At 43.4% G+C, this 18,545-nt stretch overlaps 1 protein-coding gene across 2 annotated transcripts in view; it reads right to left on the bottom strand.

Moving 5' to 3' along the window:
* Positions 1–15,966, bottom strand: part of ANAPC1 (anaphase promoting complex subunit 1) — a 76,959-nt gene extending 60,993 nt beyond the window's left edge. For both annotated transcript variants that reach the window (XM_033100903.1, XM_033100904.1), the window contains exons 1-10: positions 15,755–15,966; positions 13,628–13,864; positions 12,465–12,626; positions 7,762–7,813; positions 7,450–7,550; positions 6,833–6,915; positions 5,618–5,691; positions 3,722–3,867; positions 3,318–3,538; positions 2,424–2,633 (exon numbers count right to left, since the gene is read on the bottom strand). In XM_033100903.1, coding sequence (XP_032956794.1) covers positions 2,424–2,633; positions 3,318–3,538; positions 3,722–3,867; positions 5,618–5,691; positions 6,833–6,915; positions 7,450–7,550; positions 7,762–7,813; positions 12,465–12,626; positions 13,628–13,840 — 1,262 coding nt within the window. In that variant the 5' untranslated portion in view covers positions 13,841–13,864; positions 15,755–15,966. The remainder of the gene's footprint in view (positions 1–2,423; positions 2,634–3,317; positions 3,539–3,721; positions 3,868–5,617; positions 5,692–6,832; positions 6,916–7,449; positions 7,551–7,761; positions 7,814–12,464; positions 12,627–13,627; positions 13,865–15,754) is intronic.
* Positions 15,967–18,545: the final 2,579 nt, after the last annotated feature.

Genomic DNA, 18,545 nt, shown 5'->3' with positions numbered 1-18,545 from the left:
AATGAAGTAACTGTCAGCAATGGTTCAAAAATCTACCACTGTAACAATTAAAAGTGATTGAAAATATTCTGTAAGAAATAACAAGTACATGGGCCAAGCTATAACCTTGAAGAGCCCAAAACACTTCTAAGATTTTAATTTCATGATCTCAGATCCCTTTCAGCTCTCTGATATTGAGTCTACTCCACACACAGCTTTTGGGGGAAATCACAATAAATTTAATCATTATCAGTAGACTTTCCAGTTCCACACTGTGCATGTTACCTACTGCTGAAGTAATAATGCAGCTTGAATTCCTCACAGGCCCTCTCCTACCTCTCCTCTTGTCACTCACATCGGGCCCCACTTCCTCGCCCTTTGTCACCCTACCTCTAACTCCCGAAGCTTTCTTCCTCGAGTGGTGCGGAAGACCAAACGTCTGTAAACTAGGGAAGAGATTCAACTTGCCAATAAGAGACTGAAAGCCAAATGACTTCAAGGGTAGGAGATTTGTCTTTTCTGTACGCGAGACGCAAAGACACCAAGAAGCCAGCTCAGCACTGCAATGGCATTTTCACTTTCCTCCAAGGACCTGCCCCTCCACACCCCAGACCTGCATTTGCCTTCCCTTTAAGACAGCGGGAGGCTCCCCAGCTCATCTCTCCTCTCGGGCTTCCTGCAGGTTCCTCGTCCACCGGCAGCTATTTCCCGTCCCCTGTATTTTCAATGCTTTCCCTGCTTGGGGACCAGGCCCTGGAGCCTACTCTCTCCTATTAAGGTACAAGTCTAGAAACATGAACACGGACCCAGTATCAGATCACAGGAAGGACTCACTGTGAACTGGCTGGGTGTGAAAACGGTACTGTGCTTGGGTAAGACGATGTCCTTACGTTTGAGAGATACACACACAATCCAGGGCTCAGCCACGAAGACGAATTCTCTGCGACAGGTTCAGCAAAACCTCTCCCTCGACCCTGACGCTCCATCCGGCTCGTTCGGTAACCTCAGCCCCATTCAAAGGCAAGCTCCTTAACACAGTCCGCGTGTCTCTGTTCCCTTGGACAGCCCCACTGACTCTCTCCAGCCCACTCCACGCCACTCCCCGGCCCCACACCCCCAGTGCTCTGGCCAAGTCACCAGTCAACTCACTGCCCTGCAGGTATCCCCCCTGTGAGCTCACCTCTTAGCGCCACACCTCACCGGCACCTGGCGAGACTGTCCCTACTTGAAAGGCTCTCTTTTCTTGTGCCCGTGACACTGATTTCCTGCTGCTCTCCCACCTGACCTCTCTTACTTTGTCTCTCTGCAGCAGACCTGTCTCTTTTCTCTCGTCACCCGGAAACTTCAAGTTCCCAAGACTTCAGCCCTCCTCTGGTTCTGTACCACCAGCTTTCAACCTTATGAAGGTCGCACGCGTCCTCTGAGAATCTAGTGACCGTGACAACTCTCCTTCATGCCAACACCCCCACGGTTACTCTGCACGGGCAACAGGGTCACCAGAAGCCCTGCAGCCGCAGGCTCCCCCACAGGCCCTCCAGGAACCTGACCCCTCCGCACTCCTTAAATTCCAACCCACGTCTCCTGTCTCCATCACCTCCGAGAGGCACACGACTCCCAGGTTTCTTGCTCTGCTCCATCCCGACTTTACACCCACACCTAAAAGCACCTCCTCGTAGCTCTCCTCAAGTGGAACAGCCCTAAAAGCCAATCTCTTAGGCCTCCCCTTTCTCGGTCCTTCCTCTTGGCCATGCCACAAGCAGAGGGCGCGAATCTCTAGTTCCCTGAACATACCACGCACGCACACTGCTCACCTTCTCTTCCGACGCCCTCTGCCTTCTGTACTTCCCCGCCTGCCGAATACCTACTCATCTTTCCAAAGCCACACCAGTGGGACAGGCAGTGTCTCCTGTATCACCACCCTTCTGTGTCTCTCTGAGGACACGGACAGGGACCGATCTGGTTGCTGACACACAGGCACTAGCACACATACCAGGACTGGCTGAATTAACAACTGAATTCTTAAAGAGAACATAAAAGGAGAAAGAGAGGCACACGGAACAGATGTCTGCACACGGAACTGTGTTTCCCAAAAAGAACAACTGACACTCAACTAACACAGAAAAAAAACTTAAGAAAATGCTCTGAAATCCCAAATTTCCCATTCTACACAAATGAGTAACACCTCCCTAAAACATCAAACACCTTGAATCTGAGGGATTATTACCAGGTTAGGGAAGACATAAGCAAAGCACAGAAAACATTTTTATGATCACTTTAATCAGTAATGTCCTCTAGTGAAACACAAGTGGCCTTAATACACATCTCTGTGGGTTTATCAGTATTGATAACTGAGTATGCTAAAAGGAAGCTTAAGCAAAATCCTAAGCATTTTCTAAGACTTTTAGCAACATTTTTCTTTGAATATAAAAACATCTACTCCAAACCTCATGCTGGTGATCGCTTCTGTCCATAAATGGTCAATACACAGTTCGGGAACAATTGGCTCTGTTTCTGGCGTGAGGTAAGAGCTGTTGGAATTACTGTTTGGAGACTGGGAAACACTGTGTCTCCTTGGAGACTGACTGTGGCTCGAAAGGTTGAACCTCTGCACCCCTGAAAAAGAGTGCGCTCCTAAGGCGGGGGAGTGAGCACGGCTGCAGAACAAACAGAGGACAGAGAGTGTCACAATCAACACACGGGCTGGTGTCACACATTGTCCCACAGCACTTTCCCAGTTCTGTGTACGGGGGGCACATCGGCACAGTCCCAGTCAGAAAGACGAGTTTTTAAGAAAGGAACAGCCACTTAAATGTGCTGTATTATAGTCTAAAGCTTTACAATTCTTGTTAGATTTCATTCTCTTAAAACTAAAAATTAGTTCATTTTTTATTTCAGAAAATGAACTGTTTATACTACTCAAAAATGTCTAAACTATGGTCCTGTATATTCCGACGTAATACACACCAACAAAATTACGTCCCTATACGTAGGTAGACAAAAACAAAAGAAAAGCTCATGCAAATGAAGATGAGCTAGCACCAAAATATATATACGATCAATCTTCATCAAACTGCTGCCACTGAGCGGTAGAAATGAGGCACCAGTCTTATGACAAGAACAGGCAGCCTCCCAGTGGGACTCCTTGATAGAGGTAACAGTGCTAGGCCTGGAAATCTTAGGAGAAGCAACACAACTGGGATAACGGCTGTCTCCCCTAGAAAGTCCCCAAGAGCTGGCAACAGAAACTATGAATCCCTTAGAACTAAAGGAGAGCCTGAAAAGCCCGTATCTTTTCCTTGGGCTCCCTCGGTAACCCGGCACAGGGCGCTGCGTCGCACCTGAGAGCTGCCATGTTGGAGATGGAAGGAGAGCGCGAGTGCAGACTGGGTGAGGAGGCGGAGCGACTCTGGCTGTGGACGGAGGAGTAATTCTGGAAAGGTGAGCCCACGGGGGAGTCTCCTTTGGAGAGGCTTCGGAGGTGTGCTGTGAGGGAGCTACTCGTGGGCATATTCTGGGGGGTTCCCCCCTGTTCGGAGAACTTTAAAACAACATTCTCTTCCTTAAGCCAAAAAGATGAGATGGGGAAAAGATAATTAGATGAAACGAGTAATTTCCTGGTGAGAATTCAGGGTCGATGCAAATTACGACAGGCACAACCTTTCTGTCTTCCTAATTCCCAATCCATTTCACACCCGATTCCCCCACATGAAGGTTTCTGGGGTTAACGCGCCGTTGTCCTCACCTCTGCTCTGACTCTCCGGAGAAGCCACACAGAGTGCAGGCTCTGAACACTGTCGTAGGTCATCACAATGGAGGGCTCGGTGCTGAGGAACACTATTTTCATCGTATGATCTACAACGTACTGCACCCGTGATGAACCAAAAAGACCTTCAGGATAAAACAGAAACAATCAAGCTTTGAACGATGGACTTTACAAAGCTGTTCTTTATCAAAAGACCATGCAATTCCTAAAGACAAAGAGAAACCAAACCAATTAAGGCACAAAATCCATTAACATACCAATTAATTAACCCTGCACTTTGGGTATCAATGTCCATAAAATACATTAAGATGATGAGTGTTACCGGTTTCAACCTCACATCCATGCACTTAAATGGTGGAGGTTTGTGTGCCTTGCCCTTACCCTCCTGGGCCACAGGTAAGAGAAAGGCCAGGGCTCCTTCAGTCACCAACTTATCTGTGAATCGCAGTCACATATTCTGCCATGTTTGACTTCACTGCTTCTTTCCTTTGATTATGAAGTTCGTCCTCTCTAATAACCAAATGTGCTGAAAAGTACACCTGTTTCTGCTTCACTAATGACACACGCAAATTATCCGAGTGAGTTTAGCATCTACTACTATAGCACCATGAACTGATTTCTAGGTCCTCCTCATTTGACAGCTTCCTAAATGCTTCCCTCTCAGGTAAAATATTAGATAACAAAAATATATAAGTATTTTATAAAAATAATAAGTACTTTAAAAAATAAAAATCACTCATAACCCCATCTGAAAACATCCACCATTAATATATTAGGGAATATTCGTTTTCTTCTCCATATATGTGTGTGTGTGTGTGTGTCTCTGTATATATATATATATATACACACACACACATATATACACACACACACATACTTCTAATGTTTTTACAAAATAGAATCATATTGGATTTAGTTTTATATCTTATTTAACATTAGGAATAAGCAATTTCTGAGGTCATTAAATATGATTCAAAAACGTGATCAATAATGGCCACATACCATTCAATCACAGGCCCGAGTATGTTTAGTTAGGTTGTCTGAAATTGCTACCGAAATAGTAATTACCAATAAGCTTTTTCTGTGAAACACCAAAAAATATCTAGTGTAGGCTCTGTGGACCAAACACTGACTCTTGCATAATCTTTTTTGTTTTGTTCTACAACACTTAAAAAAGGTAAAAACCATTCTTAGCTCTTAAGCCTTAAAAATACAGGCTGTTGGGGAGATTATACCCAGAGCTGTAGTTTGCCAAGCCGACACAGAAGATAAAAACCTCAGTGGCATTTCCAAATATGTACCTGGGATAAAGTCCTGAAAGTAAAATTGGTCAGAAAGTATACTTTTTGAGCTTTCAAGTCCTTATTATTTATAATTATCTATCACATTTGGCCACATTTAAAATTTTTAAATAATCATCTAGAAATACCTGTAGGAAATATTAATAGTTCTGAGCCCCAGCAAACTATGCTACTATGAGCAGGGAAGATGAAATACTAAAATTTACAAAGTACAGGCCTAAGAACCTGTATTTTTTCTTCAACAAACATTTTTTTAATTCATCTAAGTATCGTTCATTCGCTTATTAATTACTGAGGAACAGAGTCCAGAATCCTCTACAGGCAGGTCATCAAATCTATTAGTTATTCTGCTCGGCTTATAGGCCCCACGTTTAGGAAAAGAACTGTCAAAACAGTTAATAACAGGGTATTCAAAAAGCTCCTGCTTTAATATGAATTATTTTCATAATCAAAAAGGTATTTTTGTAAATGCTTAAATTATTTTTGTAAAACAAGTCTAATTTTCGTAAGTGCTTCATTTTCTTCCCCCAATTCAACAAGAGCTACGTAACAGAGTTTATAAAAACACACTTACTTCCAGATTTACACACAAGTGGGGTTATTTCATCTAGTGGATGCAGCATGCTGAACATGGTCGGTAAAGGTTCTCTAGGAAGAAACAAACAAATAATCGATGGACCACCAACACAAGATGCCTCCCTTTGTACACAAATTTTGCACTCTCTCCAGATCACACCAGCGACTACACACGTGCCATCTCACTAAGCAACCCTCTAGACTGTTACATGCTGTTTTTCAGTGTCTTCCGGTTCATGCCTAGAAACCTCTGCTCTGAGGCAGGGAATCCTAAGCAAGCACACACAGAGGGAGATCAGCACAGCCCAGGAGGGTCTGTCTACACACCACCCTCCTCACATTACAGACCCAAAAGGGCATAAGGCAGTCTGGGTTGGTTTGTGTGGTTCTGGTTTTTAACCTTGCTTACAGAGTAGCGAGGGTGTCTTTGGCAGCTGAAAAAAAAGTTATGTCTCCTACGCCGATTTACAAAGAAATGCACTTGAAAAGAAAACGAAAGAGAAAAAAAGAGAAGAAAAGAAAAGCATAGAAAGGAAAGAAAACCTTCAAGTCAATAAAAAGGCTGTCTTTTGAAAGTGAGTGATAGAAAGAAGTAGAAAAAAACCAAGCCTTCTATCTAAACACAGAAATGGAGTAAAATCTATGCGCCATTTTCTACCATCGTCGTGTCTACTGCTTGCACCACACTGAGATGGGTCCTGTGTGTCCCTCCCCTGCAGGGAGCTCACAACTGACTGGGAGACAGGGAAACACACCACCAAGGAGCTCCTGCTGTTTCCTGCACACCTAAGATGTACTAAGCCCTGTGTCAAAGATGGTAAACATCAGCTCACTGAACCCTGCATAAATCCTAAGGGCTAAATGAGACTATTTCTGTCACAAATTGAAAAAAAAACAAAAGTTAAGAAAGCTCTAATGATTTGCCCAAAGAAGCACAATGAAAACACGGCAGCACTAAGAATTGAGTCTTATTATCTTTAAGACATAAGCTTGTTTGATTTTACTACGTGGGGGAAATAAAGCTGTAGGTGATTCATACCAAGTGAGGAGTGAACTCACACGTGTACAACACTCAGATGAGAGAAACTGGCAGAGATCTATGCTGTTACCATGGAAATCGTCATCATCCCAAACTCTTAGGCGAACAATTTTATCCAAGAACTAACAAAAAGAAGCCCCAATAATAATATTCTGAACCTAGTGGACTGAATACCTGGGTGGACATGGAGGCACCTCATGTGAAGAGCTGCTTCGTTCGAACAACAATCCATATTTGGTGGGCCAAACATTTGCAACCTGTCGGGAAAAAGGGGAGAAAACACAGGTAAAGGACGCCACTCTTTAGAACATGTTTTAGGAAACATGTTAGAACATTAGATTTTCTTCCAATTCAGTGTTACAAAATAACGTCAGTTAGTGTGTATATATATATATATATATATATTTTTTTTTTTTTTTAAGTAATTGTAACAAACAAGGCTAAGGCAAAATCAAATCAATCTGAAACTCCTGCCAGGGGCTGATATCAGCACTAGGCATGAAAAAGATGATGAGAAACAGAAGACTAATATTGCCCTGTGCTTTACTATAAGCAAAATGATTTATTTACCAGTTAAACTCTCAGAAAAGACTTCATAATTTACTTCATTAAATTATTTTTTATGCAAAGGACAGAAAAATGGTAAGCAACAAAATCTAAATTTTAGTTACTTTGAGTGAAAACAATATCAGTGATTACTGTAAGACATAAGAGTAGCACTACTTCTGAAAGCAATTAATTCAAGAATAATCTCCAACCAAACACAAATCCATAGAAACACTCAGGTTTACCTGAAAAGGTAAAGAAGCTATGTAATCCTTTCCTTCTATGCTGTGTATGTTAATACACGAGCTCTGCAATATACATATGCATTTCTCTACTTCATCACTACCTGAAAGAAAGGGTACAACAAGATGGGTGCTTTTGTTTCAAAACTACCCCAATAATCACAAATTACAATTCCCAACAACACAAATTCTTTAACAAATAATATAAAATGCTTAGGCTAAACCTAAGCCTTTTAGTGGCTACTTATTTTCAACAAAAGAACCACGGGAAACACAGAATCATAAGATACAATAAAATTTCAAAAAGAAACTTACTGTAGGCTTTTTCAGACTTGTCTTGTGATACAATGAAGTCACACCACAATGCCTAAAATTAAAACAAAACGCTCTCCTAAGAAAATTGTATCTACATAATAACATAGTCACTAATGGTATTTAAATAATAATTATGACATCTACCAAACAACTCTTTCTTCATGAGCTCAATACATACAACATGGGAACAGAAAAGAGTTAAGATAAAATTAGACTAATTAATGATAAATATAAGATAAACTACGTTTACAAATAAATTTTATGAAAAGGGAAGGCAAGATAAAATCCCAAAAATCTAGATAGAAGCCTTGCAGCAAAAGTTAACTCAAACGGTGGCTCAACCTGTTTTAAACGCTATATCCTATATAAAGTGAAAAATTATCAGAAGAGCTGAAAATTGCCAAGCTAGTTAATCATCTCCAGATTTTATTCATTCTTAAACCTTCCTAGACTCGCTTTAGAAACATCCTTAGAAAAACTAACAATTTCCTTTTCTTAAAAAGCCATCTCACAAAAAATAAACAGAAAAAGCCATTCAGCTTTCACTGGCATGCTTGACAATCACTGAAAATATTCAATGGCGTTTTTAAGAGTTTTTTAAATTGTGGTATAATATATTACACAAAATGTACCACTTGAACCATTTTTAGTGTATGGATTCAGCGGCATTAATTACACTCACAACGTTGTGCAACCTCAACATCACCCATTTCCAGAACTTTTCCATTATCCCAAACAGCAACTGCCCATTCAACAAAACTCCACATTTCTCCCTCCCCCCGCCTCCATTCTCTTTTCTGTCTCTGTGAATTTGCCTACACAAAGGACTCATGAAAGAGGAATCACAGACTGCGTGTCCTGTCGTATCTGCCTTATGTCACTCAGCATCACATCCTCAGGGTCCGACCACGTTGGAGCGTGAGCGTCCCTCAGAATTTCCTTCCTTTTAAAGGCTGAAAGATACTCCTTTGCAGGCGTGTCCCCCGTATTGTTTATCCGTTCATCTGTCCACAGACACCTGGGTTGTCGCCACCTTGTGGCTACTGTGAATAATGCTGCTGTGGACGCTGCTGTTTGAGTCCCTGCTTTCAATGCTTTTGTGTGTACACCTGCACGGGGAATGGCTGATCACAGGGGGATCCTAGCTTTAACGTTTTCAGGAACCGCCAAACTCTTTCCCACAGTGGACTTTTTACGTTGCCTCCAGCAATGCACAGGGTTCCAACTTTCCACCTTCCTCACCAACACGTGTGATTTTCCTCAGTTGTTTAATACCAGGCGTCCCTGTGGGTGAGAAGTGGTGTCTCACCGAGTTTGGATTTGCATCTGCCTAATGAGTAACGAGGCTGAGCACCTCTTACGAGCTCACTGGCCATCTGCACATCTGCTTTAGAGAAATGTCCTCTCAAGTCCTCCGCCTGCTTTTTAATTGGGTTGTCTTGGTTGTTGTTGAGTTGTAGGAGTTTTTAACGGCATTTCAGCAAATGAAAAACCTATATCAGAGCTTCACTCTGATCTGAAATGTCCAGAGTCTAAGCTGTCACCGTCTCAGCTTCCTTTTATGAAGTCCCATCCTCCCATCTCTGAAACCACGTAGCATTTGCACACGCCCCTTTACCCCACGACTCAGAGATCATTAGCTCCATGCACAGGTCCCTCAGCTCTGTCTCTCACCTCTGTCTTCCCGTTATTCCGGGCGCCGATCTCTTTCACCTGAACTGTCACAAAACAGTATCCCAGACAACAGTCTCTCCAATCCACAGCCAATGCTACCTATTGCCGCCAAAGCAATATCTTCTCAGAACACACAACTGACGATGCACTTTCCATTTGAAGGTCCTTGCTAGGTTCTTTCTGAGTTCCTAATCCGAGTTCCCAGGTGCATATAAGCCTCTTCACTTTGGTCCCACCCAGCACCTGCGAGCTCCTCTCCACACCCACACCCTGTGTGCAGCCATTTGGAAGTTAGACTGAGCCATGCTTTTCCATAATTCTTTTTGCTGTGATTCCCTCTGCCTAGAAGGCCCTCTTTACCAGCTTCCAATTCAAACAGCATCTTCTTTGAGAAGTCCTCCCTTAGAGCTCCGCCCCCTGGCTCTCAGCACACTGTGGACACACAGCTATGACACGGCACTTCCATTTATCTGAATACAGTTTCAGTGTATCTGTCTATTTGCTCACCTTTCTACACCATGAGGTCTTCCATGGCACAAACTGTAGATTCGTCTTTGTCGCCCCAGCACCCAGCACACTGTCTGAGACAGTGACACTAAACACTTGCAGAATAAATGAAGGCGTAAACTAAATCTCAGTCACATAATACCTAACCAAAATATAAAATTATTATTTACTAGCAGGAAGTCTACATAATCATGTTTTCCAGAGCAAAAGAACTGAATTTACAAAGCTTACAATCCCACTTCTAAGGGACTCCTTTGAAAGATACTCCTTTGCAGGCATGTCCCCCGTATTGTTTATCCGTTCATCTGTCCACAGACACCTGGGTTGTCGCCACCTTGCGGCTACTGTGAATAATGCTGCTGTGAATGCTGCTGTTTGAGTCCCTGCTTTCAATGCTTTTGTGTGTATACCTGCACGGGGAATGGCTGATCACAGGGGGATCCTAGCTTTAACGTTTTCAGGAACCGCCAAACTCTTTCCCACAGTGGACTTAAGATAAAGGAGACAACAGAAAGGAGACAATACACATCACTGCACCTCCAGGGAACCTAGGAAAGAGGCAGTCGTGCCTTGGAGAAATGAAGACGGAAACACAGGAGCAAACGACTGTCTGGACATCATCATATCTACACAAATTATATGCGTCCATAACAGAAAATTATCAAAAGCATCACTGGCTTCAACAACCCCAGACAGAAATGATTTTACATATAACCTCAAATCTTAGATAATTCCCAAAATATTGTTAGAAGAGTATGATGTTCATTAGGAAATAGTCAGTGGGGGAAAAAACTAATAAGTAGTGTCCAGGGACCAAGATTTCAGTGTTTACCAGTAAGGAACTTAACCCTAGTCAAAAGGCCTTAAAACCTCGTCATAGCCTAAGAATTAATTCAACTACTATAAATGTATTCATTTCCCCCCAACTTTTGAATTCTAAAACTTTTCAGAAAGAAAGTTGAAATAGTTCAATGAACATCTGTGTCTCTTCAATCTAAGTTATTAACATTTTGCCATGTGTGCTTCTATGTGTGCACTTGTGTACAGGCGGGATTGGGGGGGGGCAGGGGGCTAACGATCTGAAAATTGCACACATCATGAAACTTCACCCCTACAGACTTCATCACGCATTTCCCAGAAACAAAGACATTCTCCTATAACCACAAAAACGTCGGCCGTCTGAGAAAATAATTTTTCTAATATCACCTAATATCCAGTCCATTTGCAACTTTTTCAAATTTTCCCAAAAATGTCTCTTTTAGCCAATTTTCTAGAACCAGGATTCAATCAAAGTTCATTCAACAAGGTACAAAAAACAAGAAGGTACATTTGGTGATGTTCCTTTAGTCTCTTCCAAATCTAGAACAGTCCCCACCATTTTTTCCTCCATGACTGACTCCTTCAAGAGACCACAATGTGGACTGTCCCATACTCTGGATTTCTCTAATTGTTTCCTCTTGGTGTTTTTTTAAGTTTTTTATTATAGAAAATTTCAAATATATACAAAGTAAACAGAGTAACCTACTGAATCCCCGTTACCCGGCTTCAATAATTATCAACTTCTGGCTGCTGTTGTTTCTTCTGTACCTCCAACCCTTGCCTTATCTCATGATGTTTTACAAATCAATCCTCCAGTCCCCATGTTTCCTATAACTGGAAGTTAGGTCTTCATAACAAGGTCAAACATTCGGGGGAAGAAAACTGAGTAGTTGCCATCATGTCTTCATGCTACATTACACCTGTAGGTACACAGATTCCTCTGTCCCCCTCTTAGGGATGGTAAACCCCACCACATGGTGGAGGAGGAGACCCACACATAGCTCCACAGTAGATACACATTTCTTCCCTTTCCTCAACAAGCAATCCACAGGGTGACACCCTGGGGCCATGCTAACAGCCTTCCACCCAGTGGCATTTGTATCCATTTCCAATCCTTGTCTCAATCAACGATGACATTGGTGGGTATAAAACAGTGATTTTTCTAATTCTACCATTCCTTCTACATTTATTAGCTGGCATTCTTCTATAAATAATGGAGATGAACTGCATGCCTTCCTTAAAAAGCAGGGCAAGCGCTTAATTCTTTCCCTCAAATTATCAATTTTTAGACTAGAGTTAGGTGTAACAGCCAAGTGCAACGATGGCAAATTAGTTTGTTTCCGTTTCTCTCTAAGCACTACTACGAACGTGAATTTTATTTATTCAGTGCTTTGCAGTCAATTATCATCATTGTTACATTATTCTTGTACCTTTAATGTCTTACAAGTTTTTACTGACAATATTAAATTGAATTACTTCACAAGGAGAGTATTTAAAGATTATCACCAAATTGACAAGGAATCGTGTAAAAAAAGTGATACTGAAAATTTTCTTTTCCTACCATTATCTTCACTACATTTTCAACTGGAAACCCAGCTGCTGAGATCATTATGCTTTTTTCATCATTTCTCTTAAATTTTATGACTAAAGCTTTTTTTAAAGTATTAAATAGTCAATCAAATGCAAAATTCAAATGAACTCACCTGTTGAACAGGACTGTCCACTGTAAACGCTTTATAAACAGCCAGTGCCTGGCTTTTACTTCCTTTGCTCCAAATCACCATATTTCCAGCCACGTAGAGTTCCTCATCATAATCCACTTCTTCTCCAATTTCGTTTACACCTTTCCTTAACTGCCAGCTTTCCTTCAAAATTAACACAGTTGTTAGACATGTTCAAGCATGGGTTTTTCATTTTTCTGTTTCAGTAGTATGAAGCAAGATTTGTTAATTAAATCAAACAGCCATCCCACTCTGTCTTTGCCTGAGGAGTAAGACTCACTCTCAGCCCAACTCTTAGAAGGTGTGGTGCCACAGATGGACAGAGGGGGGTGGGGTGTGTGGATGTGTGGGTTATCTGTCATAAAAGGATTTCATGAGCAAGAACTGACACACGAAGTGTCTATAGTATGTGTTTTATATTAGAGTATTACATTATGCTGCCTAAAATATAAACAAACAAAAATCACACCTTACCTGTATATTGAAAAATGAAACCCAAGAGCTTAGGAGACTATAAAGACACAGTAAGTATCTGGGGGGTAATGGGGAGGGCCAGTGAGGCACATGTGGGAACACCAGGGGAGCCTATGCGCCATGCAGACTTCCCTGCTTCCCAAGTGCACGGACAATTCACCTTCCTTCCCTGGTCCCAACGGTCCAAACAAGCGAGAGAGAAAGGTATAGATTGCTAATTGCATACCCTTCCCCTCCCTGAGATTTTTGTATCCCAAAAGGGATATGAAAATGGAGTAAGATGAGAAAGGCTGATTTTCTGACACACACAATGACATCCTATGCACCTACCTAAGAAGTACTTACTACTGTAGCTATTTCAGTGGCTTTTCTTTTCTCCTCTACACACACAAGATTTTTGCAGCAGGGACCATTCCTAACTCTACTATCTAATCAGCAAATAACATGAAATCTGATCTCCACATTCCAAGTGAAGAGGTTGAAAATGGACCATAATCAGACTGATTCTCACGATAAACTCATTATTTTTAGCCTTGATAAAAATGACCAAATCTTAGCCTCTACCCGAGAAGTAGCTTCATACTCATTTCGCACTTGCCTCTGGGCACCTTAAATTACAAGTGGACACATTACTCTGCATTTCAAAAACAGAGTGAGAAACTTAACGGAACCTTGTGTTTCTCATGGATTGTAACCTCCTGAAGGGATCCCACCAAGCCAGCAGCACCATCCGAAGACCGGAACTCAGAGGCTGGCTGCAGCTGGCGAAGCTGAAGGTTCAGAGCGTTAGGGTGGTGCCTGCAGTGGTCTCGACCGAAAGGAGCAAATTCCTGCAAGTCCCCGGCTGCAATCATTGTTGCCCTGTCTTCATACAAGTTCGACATGGGTTCCAAATATCAACATTATTTCTGTATGAATTGAAACACATTCTGGTCAGATGTTAGAGTCAAACAAAATAAAAAATATCATGAAAGTTTACTAGTCCTTAATTTTTAGGTAAGTGTCACATAATTCTATCACACTGTAGATGTACAAGTGATCATTGTGTCAATGGACATTCCAGATCTGACTTTTTCAGGTAATTGCAGTTATCATTTTACAGTTACACTGTCATTCCATAATTAACATTACAGTTCCTTTTTTGTTGCAAACAGATCAACAGTTACCACTGTAGGAAACTATTGGGATGAGACTAGCACTTACATCCCACAATACCTATCCTATGTTTCCTACCACTATACACTAATTTTTCTATAATTCACATTGAGGTATTTAGACAAGTTGTACTTCATAGTCCGATGACTTCCCAGCTCTCGACATTTAACATCATTTCTGTTCAGATGCTGGAATCTCATTTGAAAAGCATATAAAGGATCACTGGCATATTGAAATGAAACAAACAAGCAAACAGAACTCACGTATTTCTTCTAATTCATCAAAAGTTAAACCACTGCTTTAATAAGCTATCACATGTCATCAGTAATTCTGACACCCCGATCCAACTAAACATATAACCATAATCAATTCCAATTTTTGGTCGAACCTAAGGAAGCTCTGTCCATGAAACAGTCATGCTTGCTTGCAAATTTAAGAGTTCTATCTTCTAGTTAACATAATCTAGTACAGTTCACTTTATCACTACTAGGGTGTGGATGAGCTGTGGGTGGAAACCAGCCCCTCTACTTTCAAAACATTTCTACAAACAGGAAGTGGCAGCCAGTCAAATTCTGACACTGTACAATGTGATGTAGGAGGTGGATGTTAGTTTTGTCTGCGAGACAACACCTATGTGAAAAACGGGTTTTGTGGCATCACATTTAAGCTGCAATCCTCAAACACAGAAATCAAAACAAACACTAATGTCAGCACAAATGAGTATTTGAAATGCATTCACACTAAAAAGAGTTGAATTTAACTTAGTTTCTCCCCTGGGGTCTTTCAGGCTCTTTGCTGCAATATGTCAAGGCCCCTGGAGTCCCCATGCGGCTCTGCAAGCGTTGCATTTATTTTGCTGTTAATTAAACTTTCTTCCTCAGACAACTGTACATGACAATCATGACACTTTTCTCCTCCTGCTAAAAGTCAGTACTGAGAACACTTATACTTGGAATATGACTGAGACAGTGCCTCGGAAGACTTACAAGAAAACAATAAAATTCAGCTGGTCTTCTTATTATATTCTAGTCAACAGGATGACCAACATCTTAAAATTTTGAGTGAAAATTACAAAATTATTAATCATAGAACTATTTTTACAGTACAGTATCTTGTGCTGATTAAGGCAACATGTTTAATACTTTCACTGTACCTCAAACCTGTATGTGTTTACTTATGGGGGCAACGTAAGGAGCCACACGTATAAAAGCACTATATTAAACTGACGTGCTAAGAATCAAGACATCATCAGTGCTCACTAGAAACCAAGCTACCCTCCCAGAAGCGACCGCGAAGCTGGTTCAAGAAGACACCGAAAGGCCCTGCGAAGGCACCCCGAGTTGAGTCTCCGCAAAAAGGCAGAGCTTCCTCCGCCTCTTCAGGTCTTCAGGGGTCAGTGAAAACAACACGCTGAGAACCTGGGCCTCAGAAAGCCCCGTCGCAGGGGAAGGGGCCCATCTGGGAGCTGAGGCCGCACGCGGACCCCGCGTGCAGCCCGGGGAGGCGCGCCGGAGAGCCCAGCCCGCAAGCTGGGCTGCCCCCGGGCGCTGGGTCCTCCCTTCCGGTCCCGCACCGTCGGCCTCGGGACAGGTGCGGGGGTCAGGGGACACGCGCTGACCTGTCGCCGCCGGCCGGGCCCTTACCTGAGTAACTCAGGACGCGTCAGGCGCGGCGAGCCCCGGCTGCTCCCCGAGGGCAGCGGCAGAGTCGGTCACCGGGACTCCTCGGCTGCTGCAGCTTCTCATTCCCCCCTCCTTCCCTACTCTGGAGGAAGAGTGAGCAGCACCTGAGGAAAGGCGGGCGTGAGGCGAGAAGCTCTGGAGAGTTCAAATGGAGGCGGCCATCTTGGCTTCCCGTCGTGCTTCGCGCCGGGCCAAGCAGGAGCAGGACCTAGCGGGGCGGGGCCTCAGGGGCGGAGCCTCACCAGGAGGCGCGAAGCTGCGGTCCTTTGTGCAGTGAGTATCAGGAAGGATGCTGGGGCCTACCTGCCAGGGTACCTCCTTCTTAGGGCAGCGGCCCAGCCTGGAAGCAGGACTATTGTGACAAGACCCTCCTGGCGTTCACATCTTCTCCAGTCGTGTCAGTACGAGTCTGAACTGCCTCCTAACTCTGAACTAGGGGACTTTCCTGCTAGTTATACTGACTCCCCAATGGGAGGTACCTGCCTCTCCAAGCTTGGAGAAGAGAAGACCTGCTGATTTTCTCTCTTTAACCATGAGGGGCCTGAACCCTTTGAAAAGTCTATGAAAGATATGGATGCCTTCACGAAAACGTTGCCTGCGATTTCTGAGCTTCCCAGACACCCCTGCCCCCCTTACTGCCCCCCCATCCCCATGATTCCTAGACCTGGGTTAAGAAGCCCAGCTCTACCCAGCCCTCCCTGTCTGGATTTAACTGCACAATATCACACTTAAGGAAACTAGAAAATTTCCTTGAGTTCTAATCTTCTTTTGCGCAGTATCTCTGGGTTAAAAGTATTGATAGGCATCCTGTTGCCTAAGGAATAAAGTTCAAATTCTTTATCCAGAAATGTAAAATTGGCTGAAACTTCTTGTCTGCACTAAAGTGGTCTCTTGGAAGTCCCCAAACACACCTTGCACTCTGAGGCCTTGGTGTGTGTGTTCATTCTTGTCCCTTCATTAGCAACGTCAACCTTCAGAGGTTAGCTCATAGGCCTCTTCTCAGAAGGCTTCCCTCCCAGAGGAAGGAGCCTGCTGAGGAATGAATGCTGTGTCCCCCGAGATTCTTATGTTGAAACCTAAAGCCCTGTAAGATGGTGCTTGGAGGTGGAACACTCAGGAGGCGCTTAGGTCCTGAGGGTTGAGCCCTCATGAATGGGCTTAGGGCTCTTATAAAGAAAAGGACTCCCTGGAGCGCTTCCACCAAGTGGGGACACAGCAAAAGAGACAGCCGTCAATGAGCCAGAAAGTGAGCCCTCGCCAGATGCTGAATCTGCCAGGGCCATGGTCTTGGTTCCTCTCTCCTCCCACCAGCTGCCTGGTGGGGTAGAAATACACTTTTCACCTGTTTGTTGGAATCGTAGAGGAAAACATTTATGCTGTCCTTACATTTTGCTAATTTTGACTGTTTACCTCCCTAGGTATCCTGTGATACAGTCAGCTGAACTGTCTTTGCAGACCTTCTCCAAGCCTTATGCATCATCACATTTGGTAGACTGGTTTGTACAAAAAATGGTGTGTGATTAAGGTATTGGATACATTTCTCTGCAACGTGTCCTCTCACAGAGCACAGCGAACCGTGTGGTAGGTGGGCCAGGTCAGGAGCTGTGGCCTTATTCATCTCCTTAATAGTCCATAAAGGAGGTCATTTTTCTCAGCGAATCAGCCTTTTACTGCTGTTGGACCTTGACATGGTTCAATTCTGCTGCCATTTCCACAGTGCTGTCAGGAACCTCTTCCCTGTGTCCCAACAGACTGTGTTAGTGTGCGAGGGCCGCCATAACATGAGCACAGATGGGGTGGATGGCCCCCGATACAGATCAGAGCCAGGGGGAAGGCAAGAATGCCAAAGGGTTTCCACTGCAGGACTGGGAAGCTCCTGAATGCCGATCCTGCAATACTTGTATATGTGATGCAGCCGAGGGGGGACAACTCCACATTTCTGGGCACCCAGTGGCCCAGCGTTAACTGACAGTCACTCCGAAGAGATGCACATTTGTAGCAAGGGTGGCATATCACTGAAATCTGGCTTTTCTACATTCTTCAGCTCTGAAATCTGCTTGGTTCTTTTTTTCACGTTTTTTATGTTTTCTGTCTGTTTGTTGAACTCGATTTGTTCTTGTACTGTTTTCCTTCTGTTGTCAGATTGTTTACCTGTGTTCTCTGAGCTGCTGTAGAGTGATTATTCCGACACCTTCTTCACTGTACCAAGGCAGTTGAGTTTCATTTTGTGTGCTGTGCCTTTTGGTCCATGTCAAAACCAATCCAGCAAACAAGCTGTTAGAGGACTTTGTACCCCCTTGAGATATGACATTGAAGACCATGTCTGCATAATGGGCCCCAAGCAGTATGTTGCACCTAATCCAACTGCATGTTCCTTCCACTGTCATCCCAAACCCTTAACATCTCATTTCTCCACAGTTTTCCTAGATTTCTGTCTGTGTGAACTGGGGAAAGGGTGCAGCTCGTTTGGAGTGTAGCTGAAGTCCTCGTGGGTCACAGTCTATACCGCACTCTTGGAACCTGCTGGAAGCTGAGTCTGCTAACAAGTCTGGAAGCAAAAAGGGCTGTGGGCGCAGGTCCTGAGCAGGGTAATAGAGCCTTGCAAGGCAAGTACCTCGGGGGTGATCCTTGTGGATTTAGGAGAAGCAGAGGCAAGCTCCTCAGGCAGGAGTGGGAGGGCTTCTTCTGCACAAAGAAGCCTGCACAGTCTTGGAGTTCAATGTCCCCGCTTAATCAGGAACCACCCATGTGT

Source organism: Rhinolophus ferrumequinum, assembly GCF_004115265.2.
Source record: "Rhinolophus ferrumequinum isolate MPI-CBG mRhiFer1 chromosome 13 unlocalized genomic scaffold, mRhiFer1_v1.p Super_scaffold_3, whole genome shotgun sequence".
Lineage (NCBI taxonomy): Eukaryota > Metazoa > Chordata > Mammalia > Chiroptera > Rhinolophidae > Rhinolophus > Rhinolophus ferrumequinum.
The sequence above is the reverse complement of the archived record's forward strand: the minus strand, read 5'-3'. Positions and strand labels throughout refer to the sequence as shown.